The sequence below is a fragment of the Simochromis diagramma genome, unplaced genomic scaffold, assembly GCF_900408965.1.
Source record: "Simochromis diagramma unplaced genomic scaffold, fSimDia1.1 OVJJ01000683.1, whole genome shotgun sequence".
Classification (NCBI taxonomy): Eukaryota; Metazoa; Chordata; class Actinopteri; order Cichliformes; family Cichlidae; genus Simochromis; species Simochromis diagramma.
The window spans coordinates 2,391,604-2,404,036 of NW_024387158.1; the positions used below are offsets into that span (position 1 = coordinate 2,391,604).

The 12,433-nt window shown below is 37.9% G+C and overlaps 1 protein-coding gene across 1 annotated transcript; it reads right to left on the reverse strand.

Annotated features, from left to right (window-relative positions):
- Positions 1-525: 525 nt before the first annotated feature.
- Positions 526-8,014, reverse strand: ppp6c (protein phosphatase 6, catalytic subunit). The gene is made up of 7 exons (XM_040048615.1): positions 7,846-8,014; positions 6,628-6,723; positions 5,024-5,089; positions 4,345-4,486; positions 4,152-4,231; positions 1,732-1,941; positions 526-1,627 (listed from the first exon to the last, which is right to left on the reverse strand). Exons 1-7 carry the CDS (start codon positions 7,918-7,920, stop codon positions 1,379-1,381), a joined length of 918 nt encoding a protein of 305 aa, XP_039904549.1. The 5' UTR covers positions 7,921-8,014; the 3' UTR covers positions 526-1,378.
- Positions 8,015-12,433: the final 4,419 nt, after the last annotated feature.

Here is a 12,433-nt window from a genome sequence, read left to right on the forward strand (position 1 = left end):
CCACGGGTTTTCTCCCTTTGAGTCGCTGTTCCGCAGAAAGCCACAGGGGGTTTTGGACCTAGTTAACAAAAATTTGACGAAGGTCCAAGCCTAGCAAAAAATTGAAATTTAAACACATTTAAACTTTTTTTTTTTTTTTAAACGTTAATCACATTGATTTTACATTCTTTCCAAGTGTCATAATGTAAAGCCAAAAAGGATAAAAAAAAAAAAAACAACAACAACTTTGAGCTTGTTTTAGGAGTAAACCCACACCAAATTAATACCTATAGAAGAAACAGAAACAAGCACTGGTGCCCTGGATGCTTGATCTGTTGTCTGATGATTGATGGAGAGAACTTCAAAAAGTGCATTTTGGGTAAATTTTGAAGGGTCACGTCAGGTAAGAGATGTGGTTGCTCTAGATAGCTTCTGTCATTTGAAACCTCTCCCTTTTACCTACATTTAGCCTCAGTAAATTTGAGTTTGGCAATCCTGGGCCAAAATTACATCATTAGTAAGGTTCAAATGACAACTACTTGCAAATATTAAGGAAGAATGTTTTATTGAAATTAAAACAACAAAAAACAAAAACAGGAAAACAATGTTAAAGAGGCCTATGCTCTCCTAGAATTACAGCTACTTTTCAGCTATTTATTTTTCCACAATTAAAGATTCTGCTTATAAAATGCCATAATTCATCACACTGCAGAGATGGATGGGAAATTTTAAAAAGAAAGATACCTGTGGGAACTTGCCATTTAAAAAAGAAAAAAAAAATCCATGTGCAGTAGCAAGACACTTTTTGAACTGAATAAATAAAAAAGGAAAACTAAACTGAAGCTAAAGTATGAAATCAGCAGTTAAGGCAAAACGCTGAGAGAATCGCTCAGGAGCTTTTTACACAGTGAATCAAAGGAAACAGTATTTATCACTTCACTTATATGCATCTATTGTTGGCACGCGCTACTATAAATATTTGTCAATTACTTTCCTTGGGAGGGATACATAAGATCAAAAATTGTAATTATTTAAAATATGAAGTCATTTAACAGTATGAGTCTGGCATTGGGTGTATAAAAAGATATTTTTCCTACTTTTATGGCAGAATGTGGGTGTGGTGCAAACAGACTGTAGCTTAAAGAAACTCTTTGCTACTCAAAACACTCTTAACTTGTGTTAATTTCCTAAAACATGTTGTGAGTTTACAAAAAAGGAAGGAAGCACGGCATGGATCTGATGGCTGACCCAACAGGTGCTCTTCAGCTGCACAGAGAGAAGTGCAAAAAACAAAATCCAGGAAGTCTTATAAGATTTCCTGCATGTAATCTTTTGCTGAATAATATTTGAGGGATGAGAAGTCCAGAGGGTAGAGCTAAGAGAAAACTCTGCTTTATCATTAGAGGAAGTAGGGGGTGGTTGTTCGAGGAGGTATCACACGTTCAGAGTCGGGAACGGCTCGAAACAGCTTGGGCTCTCGTCTGTTGACGTCCTTGAAGACCATGATGGAGGCAATGTTCCCACAGCGGTAGCAGTAGTTGGGCGCTGACCACACGGTCACCAGTTTCTCATCAAACATGAACTTGTAGCCTTCGTGAACCAGCTGGTGTGCACGGCAGATGAGCTTCAAGTTGTTGATGTGAACAAACTAAAACACAACAGATTAGAGAAGTAAGTAAAAGGAGGTTGACACACCTGGGTTAAAGGATGCTTTCCAATGACTGGTTTTCCAACACGGATGGCTCAACATACCTCATTAGTAACCTTGGAGCCAAAAAGCCAGCCAGCACCTCGTGGACTGATAGCCCAGGTGTCCACATCCTCTGGATCTGACCACACAAGATCACAAAAAGCCCCCTTGTGAGGAATCTCCTGGTTGCGTTCGATGGTTCGGATCTGGTCCAAAGTCTTGATGTCCGGTGAGAGACCACCATGGACACACAGGATCTGCTCATCTATCAACTGGGATTAGGGTTTAAAACATACTATTATGAACAAATCAATGAATAAACCCAAGTCAATAGACATCTCTATTAGCAACACTTCAAAGTTGCCATCTGCTTGTCTCTGTTCTACTCTTTCACAAACTGGAAAATCCTGACAGCAGAACAAATTTCAGGAAAGTTTGAAGTGCACTACATTCAGCTGCTAAAGAGTGCTCATGAGATCTGGTAGCAGAACTGAAGAGGGCAGTGTCAGAGTGTTTTCACACCTTCTGTGTTTAGTCTGTTTAAATCAAAGTCTGGTTTGGCCAGATTCATTTGTGCAGATGTGAATCGCCAAACAAGCATACTGAGATCATTTGGAGGAAGTGGTCTCAGAGCAGTTCTGAATCAACTCCAGAACGGTTTGTTTATGGAGTGAACATGATCTGACCTCAATCTAGGACTGCAGCTATCGATTATTTTTGAAATCAAGTAATCTATTGATTATTCCATTGATCAATCATGTAATATGCTAAGAAATACTTTCTTCTTATTAATAAGCAATAAATATCCCAAAAAGAGAAAAAACCCCAAGGCTTTCAGAATGAACTGCTCACTGGTTTTTGAGAAAATTTTAGAAACTGCAATGTTTTAAAACTTAACTGCATACAACAAATTTGTGAACAAATTTAAACTCAACTCTTCGATTGCATGTATGTGCCATATTAAAATTATTTTAAAAGAAACATTTTCTTAAATACAAAAATACATAAATAATCCCAATACAGTCAAAAGACATATATTCAATCTAAACTAAGGCATAACAAATTATCTTTACTATGTCTTCTTTCTGGCTTCCTAACATTAATAGGAGGCAAAAAGAGTTCTGAAACGAGGCAGTTCTGGTGTCCGCTCATGTTTGAGTTCAGTGTGCAAGTAAACTTGGTATCAGACTAAGTTAACAGTTCATCTGCATATTTTAATATAAATTCAGGAGGCTCATTGGTTAAACGTCTCCATTGTTTAACACATTGGCAGGCTACACAGCCGTGTGTTAAACAATGCACTGAAGCAAAGAATGTGGGTTGAAGATTTTTTATAATCAAATTATTTGAATTACTCAATGGATCCTTGCAGCCCTTGATCCAGACCAACTACCAAGTGTGCATTGTAGCCATGTACGCTTTATATTCCAGATTGTGGAAAGGTACTATAGATGCAAAAATGATCTGTATGAGCTAGCAACTAGCTGTGAACGTAAATTCTCCGACGGTCCCACAAACACCACCTTCTTCCTGTATTTGCTCACTCCCCAGACACACCTGGCCAATAAGTGGACTAAATATTCTCACGTGGTTTCTAGCGGCTCATTCTGGTTTCCTTTGAGTTCACTTGGATTTTTCTCAAACCAAATCATAGGGAAAAGCTACAAGTTTATTAACTCATAAATTGATTGGGACCAGAATAAACCAATAAAATAATCAATAAAATTGATGTGAAAACACCCTTACTCTACAAAAATGTCTGCCACACTTTACTGTTCTTACTCTTCTCTAAAAGCAAGAACACATCCAAAATCATGAGCGAGCTGAGGCCTTGGATGCATAATTTCTTGAAATCTATCTTCCTGCTGTTGAAACAGACTAGCTTGCGATGACGGTCATGGTTATGATTCTGGCTGTGTCATGACCACTTTCAATGGGTTTAGCACTGATTGCATCTAGCGTTTATGTATGGAGTGAGTTGTTTTCTGGCGTTCTATATTTTTGTGTTGGTAATACACCTGTTACAGAAGATTATATGGATACTTGTATATCCATAAGATCATTAAAAGAAAGAAGTAACCTCAGAGTACTTTTTAATTGAATTCCTGGAGAATTATTGCCTTGATCCTTGTTGGGCTCTGTCTGTGATGATGAATGCCGTAATAAATATTTAATGCAAAGCTAACTGCCTGCTGGATAAAGGCACCTTTTAATATTAAAACCCCCCAAAATTAAGAAAATGTAATGTAAACCAGTGTGCTCTTTGTTTTGTTGTGATGCTAAAGACGCAATGTTTTAAGTTGGAGCTTATTATGATAATGTATTAAATGAAGTAACAAGCAGCCATTTACATAAAGATAGCATACAGGGGGTTAATAGCTACTTAAGATGTCTTTATGGTTGCACTGGTTCCAATTATGCTGCATTTAAAAAGGAACAATAGTTAAATGTCATGTAACCGGAGAGAAGAAATCAGACTTACAGCTGCCACAGTCAGCATATCAAACACTTTCGTGCAATACCGCCAGGCATTTGCATTTCCATACTTTGTCTGACACTCATCTAAAACAAACAACAGACAAACAGAAAATGTAAACCATTGTTAATAATGAATTTTGAACTTAGTAAACACACAAAAAATGTATTTCCATAAATACATGAAGTGAAGTACATACCATAAAATCCATACACTTGAGTTATCTGTCTGCTCTCATGGTTCCCTCGAAGGAGAGTGATACGATCTGGCCACTTGGCTTTTAAAGCTAGCAGGTGTGTAAAAGTCTCCAAGCTATAATATCCTCTGTCTACAAAATCTCCCTGGGAAGAAGAACAAGAAGACATTATTAAAGAAGGTTCTGGAAAAGGTGGATATTTGTATGAGAACAGAACACCTGCTTTTTATTTTAACTAGTTGCATTAAACTTGCAAATGCATACTGGTTAAAGCAACATGTAACTAGGGATGTTCCTGGTGACCAATTTCTTAGTCGACTAAACGAAGAAACAATATAAACTAACCCACTAGTCTAAAAGTAAGAAACGCTCAGATATTAAGTTAAATTTGAGAACAGTTTAATGGGAAATTTCAAAAACCAATAACAAAGGCATCTGAAACTATTAATCACGTTCTTCAATAATGAGTCCTGCCACTTAAATGTGCGGCACCTCACATCATGCATTATCAACATTACACGTTATTCAAAAATTCTCAATGATAGGTTTTCATGGGCTGATTCAGCTGCTGAGAGGCATTACATTTTATGTAATGGTATTACAACATGCCTAACAGCCTTCATCATTCAGATTTATTTAAAATGTGCTGCAGCTCAGGCACAAGTAAAGGAAGCTTACTTACCATGAAAATGTAATTTGTGTCTGGTACTTGGCCTCCAGTTCTGAAGAGCTCGCATAGATCATAAAACTAGAGAGGAAAATTAAGAAGAACTCATCAATCAAAATATTTAAATTAGAACTAGCACACGTACCAATAAACCTTGAAACCAAAATGAACTAAACTGGGGTACGAAAAACCCCTTTTCCACTAGTAACTACTTGATTCAACTTGGTTTTTAGGGTTTCCCAACAGGTACCAGTACTGGTAAAAGTACCTGGTACCAGGTACTTTTTTAGTACTGACTCAGCCGGGGTTCCAATGAGCCGAGTCGAGCCTGACGTCAATTGACTGCATGCCATCACTGGATAAATCAAGAGAGTGACTCCTTCACAAGAATCAAACCCGGAATTTTTGAAACCAGGCAACGAGGGAAATGGCTACACACAAACTAACACCGTGGTCCAATGACAAGGTGCAGATGTTTACTAATGGTTTAGCAGCGAGTATATTATTGTCTTGATGTTCTCAGTTGTTGTGTGCCATAACGACCTCACCCACATTAATTGCAATTAAAAATGACCGGAGCAGAGTAGAGCAGAGTCAAGTTGAGCAGAGCCAAGTAGGTGCTAGTGAAAAAAGAACCCTAACTTAACTTATTTCCAAATGATATTCGTATTATAAATGCTTTTTATGACTGCAATAACATATTGCCACCGATCCTATATTGGGGTGGCTGTAGCTTTAGAGGTAGAGTGGGTCATTTACTGATTGGGAGGTTGCCGTTTCAATCCCTAGCTGCTCCAGTCTGCATGCCAAATATCCTTCAACAAGATACTAACCCCAAGTTGCTATCTGAAGCCTCCATCAGTCTGAATGTGTGTGAATGTTAGATGGAAGGCGCTTAAAGCATAGAAAAAAGTGCTTGTGCGAATGAGGCGTGTTATATAAAGCGCCCTGAGTGCTCTGGGAGAGTAGAAAAGCTCTACATAAGAATCACTCCATTTAGATGGTAAATGGTACGCTTTTCTAGTTAGCGGTTTCTTTCTCTCTCTTTTTTGCTACAAGTTGACTCATGGCACAGGGTACGCCACTGCTCATGATGGAATGAGACCTGTTATCCCGGAGGAGCTACAAAGTAGACAATGGTGCTGCAGAGCTGGAGCTAAACAAAGAGCTGAGGTGGAAGAGTGGGATATGAAATGTCCATTCCAGCTATTATATGGGGAATGTGAGGTCCTTGGATAATAAGATGGACAAGCTTGTAGTGGTGATTCAGACCCAAAGCGAATACTGACAAGAAGGGGCTAAGTACAAACTGTTTCCTAAAACAGAAGTTCTTCTGGATGTGCAGCAAATATTACAGATGCTCAGTCTGTTGTGGTTTTACTGCCATTTTAAAACTCAATTTGCTTTGATGATGATTAAATATTTTACTAGTCAATAATAATAATAATAATAATAATAATAATAATATTCACTTCTGTAATCAAAAGTATTTTCAAAATATGGGATAAATAAAGCATTTTTTTCTTCTTCTGTATTTTGCCCATGGTGAAAATTGTGCATCACCCTGGGAGAAAATTATAGAAGAAGAAAAAACAAAAACGAAAATCACACAGACCTACCTGACCATGAATGTCTCCACAAACTGTAACCGGAGTAGCGACTGGCTGAACATTTGATTCTTCAAGCAGCAAATCACAAACATAATCACATAATCTCTACAAGAGGAAAAACACAACACGGTTAGTGGACACAGGCACCTGGAAACACACTATATTAAAGGCAGCGTGTGTATCACACAGCCCATTAAATTCTATTCTTACAGATGGACTGTAAAATGGGAAATGGGTTGGGATTTACATTCTGTGCTGCATCTTGTGCAACAACACTTTTACATGCAGACTGAAGGATCTTCCACTATCTCCCGAACCACAGCACTAGAAACGCTAGAACTCTTTAAAGGCGATTTGTAGGCATGATCTGTGACAAGGTAGGCACTCAGCTGAGTGCTATGTTTCTGCAGTCATGTGACTTTTACATTTCATATTTCTGTGGTAATCTTGTAAGTAGTTTAACTGCTAGTTACAGTTAATTAAACTAGCTGTAGTCCAGATTTCTCCCTATGTCAGATCGGGCACTAATAGGGGCCATCTATTTCCAAGTATGAAGTAATTAATGTCCTACTGAATATTAACTTGTTTTTTTAAGTGACACATTTTCACAGCAGTGTGACTAAAGGACTAAAATGGGATGTAAAGAATACAGTTAGGAACTACTTTGATCTCAGTTCATTCTGAGACATTTACAAAGTCAAAATGACTCCTTTTTCAGAAAGTTTCATTTTTCTTTGCAACGCACTCAGAGTCTGTCTGATATTTAGCTCTGCTCTGATCGCCGTTTCAAGCAAAGCCTCAGAGCAGAGGGATGAATAAACGTATAGATGTTGTCTTCCTTATGCTATTTACACCCCCAGTGCACATTTCATCGGAATATTTCGGCTACCATGATATCTTTCCACAGTTAAACCTATATCTTATATTTAAAGTTAATACGGCTTATGGTAACGGCAGACACTGACACAGCAGTGGTTCCCATTACAATGTTTTAAGTGGCACCTTCCTCACTATTCACACCGACGTGTTTAACAGAGTCAACATGCGTTATAATTCTGTGAGATTCATTTTTAAAAGCTGAAACAAACAACAGAGTATTACTTGAGCGTGAAACCCAGTTAAAACTACCGACCACATTTGTTGAACAAACCTCGTCTAGTCGCACCATGACCTTTTACGAATACTAACAGAGCTTATCTGAAGTTAAATCCAGAAACTTCGACTCACCTTTAGATCATTTTCAGGCAGATATTTGCACTGTCTCGCTATTTCTACGTACTTATCGAGGTCTAAAGGCGCCATTATCGAAACGCTAAAAGCAGCTAAACTGCAGCTAGCTTCCTTTTCTTCTTCCTGTTCGCTCGCCGCTCCTTCATTTTCAACTTCAATTTCCTGCATCAAATCAGCCTACCACATCCTGCCCACATTTTCAAAATAAAACTATTTACCAATGACACAGAGGCTAGTAATGAACAGCAACTAAATTAAACTTAGAAATGTCAAGAAAGAAAATATATAATCTACCATAAGTGCTTATTTAAGTAAATTTCCGGCTGATAACAGCGAATGTTATAATACCTTTATGTCGAACGTCGCATTGAAAGGAAATGAACTGAAGCCAACTTGACCCTCGTCAATGGGCTTTATTGTGCAACTAAACCAAACATCGCCCCCTGTTGGTACGAGCACTGTGTCATCCATTTGTTTACATACAGTATTATGGAAGCCACACATTGCGTGGGGCAACGAAAGCAGTCACGTTACATAACAAACTTTACTAACATTAAATAAATAATAACTTGACCCCCCCCAAAAAAAGAAATCAATGACTTTATTTAAAATGTTTTATCTCCTGCCTACGACCTCTCCAAACACTTGCTGGTGTCCTTCTACTGTGGTTCAGTAGAAAGCATATTTAGTGCAGCATATGCCAGGTGCATGCCAGCTGCACTGAGGGTGACATTACGGCTTCTGCGAGAGCTATCGTATCAGCATACAGAACCACCAAGACTCAGCTACCAGCACATAAGCCGAAACTTCAAACATCAGCGGCGCTACACATCAGTAAAGGCCCCTGCAGAAGTCATTAAAGTGTCTCATAACGCTGTGCACTGCCATCACTCAGAACATCCTGTGCAATATCACAAAGGAATGTGAAATGGATGTCCGTGTGTCTTTTGTAATTCATAATAGTCGGTATTTTGTCTGTATTTGAATTTATATTTTTTATTTTTAATTTATATATAATATGAAAGCACTTGCTTGATTTTTTTTAACGTGCCTTAAATGTATTCAACTCAGGGAAATGCATTTTGCTGTACACCTGTAACATTACAACTAAAGGTATTCTATTCTATAGCTAAAAATAAAGGTTGATATTTCATGTTAATCACATTCACACTTGGAGCCACGTGAAATCATTAAAATGTGTGCTGGGCTTCTGGAAGACTCTTTTAGCCTGAATACATCAGAGGAGAAAACACAAAGATAACAAGTCAACATTACACTTATAAACTAATAAACTGTAACCTTCTTACACACAATTTCAGAGAAGTTAAAATTTATGATATACCAGCCACCAGAAAAGACAAAATACTGATGTAAAACTAGTAACCAGGTTTACATTTGCAATAATCTATTGTTAATTTGTGGTTAAATCAACTGTAACATGGGTTTTTACATGTAGCATTACATAAAAATCTTTTATATCTAATAGATCTGTGCACTTGGAACAAACCAAGAGAGAGAAATCTCAAAAGACAGTAGGTCAATAAGGACGACAACGAAAACACCACAAAACGAGTGGATGAAAATCCTTAGGTTGCACAAAACAAAACATGGAAATTTTCCTGTTTAGAATTTTCCAAATTAAGTGTTCAGAAGTGATTTTACATACAATGTGTATTTCACTTAGCTTTGTAGATTGTAAAGGTTACATTTATTAAGATATTAAATTTACTTTAAAAAAGTAAAAAAAAGAGTTTGTTTATGTAGCACATGTAAACACAGACTTCGACCAAAGTACTGCACAGCAAATAAATCTATAAACAAAAACAAAAAATATTAATTACACAATAATAAAACAATATAACAACTAAAAGATACAAATAAAGTTTTAATATAAAAGAAATAATTCAACAAAAAAAAAACCGATAAAGAAATAAATAAATAATGAGAGCAATACACTGCAGAAATCTTGAAATGAGCTATATTTGTTTTTACAACAACAATGTCCATGCTGCTTATCTGAGTGTAAACATTTACATTGTTTGCTCTTATAAGGGCAGTTTGTCCTTTTTGGCCTTGTTCGAACTATAAATGGTTCAAACAACCATCCTGAATGTCTTGATGCGCTCAATCATCCAAGTAAGTAAATCCCCAAAAGTTGATTCTGTTCATCTGGACGTTTTCAGTTTGAGAAACGTTTCGTCAGTTCAGTCAGTGACTTCTTCAGTCTCACCTGACTGCAGGTTTCCCCAACCTTATAAACAGTACCTTTGCACAATTACTGAAACAAGCACCACTGAATGAACAATGGGCTGTGAGGTCAGTGCTCAGTGACGAAAATACTTAATCTATACCAAGTTTGTGTGGTTTACTGAAGATACATAAACAGGGTTTACCTTTAAGACCAATTGTCTGTATGATCAACTAGGTCACCTATAACATCTCAAAGTTTCTGGTTTTGTTCCTCAACCCGTTGAGGTCACCTGGCCATACCCCCCGATCTGCTCTGTCTCTGATGTCGGTCTCCCGGCCAGCCCCGAGAGTTCCATCATCACAGCCATCTGCCTGCTGGCAGACCTGCTGAACTGAGTTGCCAGCATTGGCATTGTAGGAGCCATAATTGAATGTATTGAATTTTGATGATCACTGGGTTTTTATTTGTTTGGTTGTTATGGGAGTCACGTGGGTGCTAGCGGTGACATAAATGGGCGTTGTCAGTCTGTCATTCACGGGTTTTGATTTTGACAGAGAGGTAGCCGTAGTTTTTGTTGACCGCTGCATTACATGTTCGCTTCGTTATATTAGAGCCTGTGATGTTGTAAGAGTTTGAATCAGGAGCCGATGATACTACTCTGTAAAAATCGCAAAGCACTTTAATTAAACTTTAATTAAACGAGCAAACAATTCCATCTCTCGCATTATTGCGTAACTTTGACAGCGCGTCAGGCAAACAGGCAGGCTCCATCCCCGGCCTGTAGCGACTGTGGAAGTCGCTACAGGCATCTCTCCCTGGACAGTGGGACAGTGGGTGGGTGGTGGGGTACTGCATGATATTGGGTTTTGGACCTAGTGTTTTCAGTTTTGGACTTTCAGTTTCTGTTTGATATTCTCTGTTTGACCTGGTTTGTTGTAGTTTTTCTGTTTTGAGTGTATCTAATATTATATTTTAGCGTAGGTTGTGTTCTCATTCGTATTTTGTATTTCTGGTTTTTCCTTAGAGTGATAATTTATATGTGTCTGTGCTTAATATCATGATTTGCTGGGTTATATTCTTGACATTTGTTGGTTTGTATTAATGCCCTTATTTCATTTATCGACCTTTCCCTGTGCTCTCCATTCCTTGCCAAGTCATCTTCCCCATTTGTGATTCTATCTTTTGTTACTTCCTGTTTTATTTTATTAGTCTTTCTCTTGTGTTGTTCAGTTTTGTGTCCCTCTGCCTTTTTCCCTGATTTTGTTCGGCTGTGTGCCCTGGTGTGTTCCATCTCCCTGATTACCACATGTCTGTATTTAAGCCCTCAGTTTCCCTTTGTTGCATAATACTGTTTGTATTGTTGTCTGCCAGTGTGGCCTCTTTGTACATTCTCATTTGTTGTTGTCTGGGTTTGCAGGCTCACCTTTAAATAAAGATTCGTATTCATTTATTTGAATGGAGTCTGCATTTTGGGTTCAAACTCCACACACATAATGGACTGGTTCTTATAGCTACAACGCTTTTCTACTCTTCCTGAGCAATCAAAGCACTTTATACAACTTGCCTCATTCACCTATTCACCTCGATTTATACAAGCACTTTTTTCTATGCTTCTCATTGTGACAATAATATAAACACCTTGAGGCAACTGTTGTTGTGATTTGGTCATATATAAATAGAATTGACTAGAGTATCTATTTGAATTTAATACAGAATGCCACAGAGCCTCGCTTCATTAGACTCATGTATATATGAGCACCAGCTCACACTTGAGTGAGCTGGTGCCTGCCTGACTGTTGTTTTCAACCAGACATTTCCACCTAGGCCAATAGAAAACTGTTCATTTTAACAAGAAGCTAACATATTCATGTGACAAACATTAAGTTTGTCACATGAAGTTTTATTTATTATTACCCCTGAAGTTTGTCAGGGGTAATATAATATCATGAATATGTGAATATGTGAAACTTCTACGCCAAGTTAATAATTTAGTAGTTTGGAAATGGGTGCTTAATATTAACGTTCAGTGTGTAAATTAGCAAATGTGAGATGTAGCTGGTACAGACTGAACCTGTCATTAAGCTGTGGCTATATAAATATGTGTACAACTCTGTGTATATATATGTTTATGGACAGGCATGCAATGTAGTGACAAGGATTGACAAGAACTAATATTGCATATGAGAAATATTGCACATAGAAACTACCATGGTGTATTGTACGCTGCAGGTAAGGAAGGAAAGTAGCCTTGCAGGGAAGGAAAGACCTGAATCTCTCATGGTTGGGGGTGTGTGTGTGTGTTTGCACAACAAAAGCAGGAGAACAATGGAGCTGAAGGCCTGTGAAAATCTCAGCGGGGTGCCAAGAGGTGTTAGGGTCAGGGGAATTTACGCA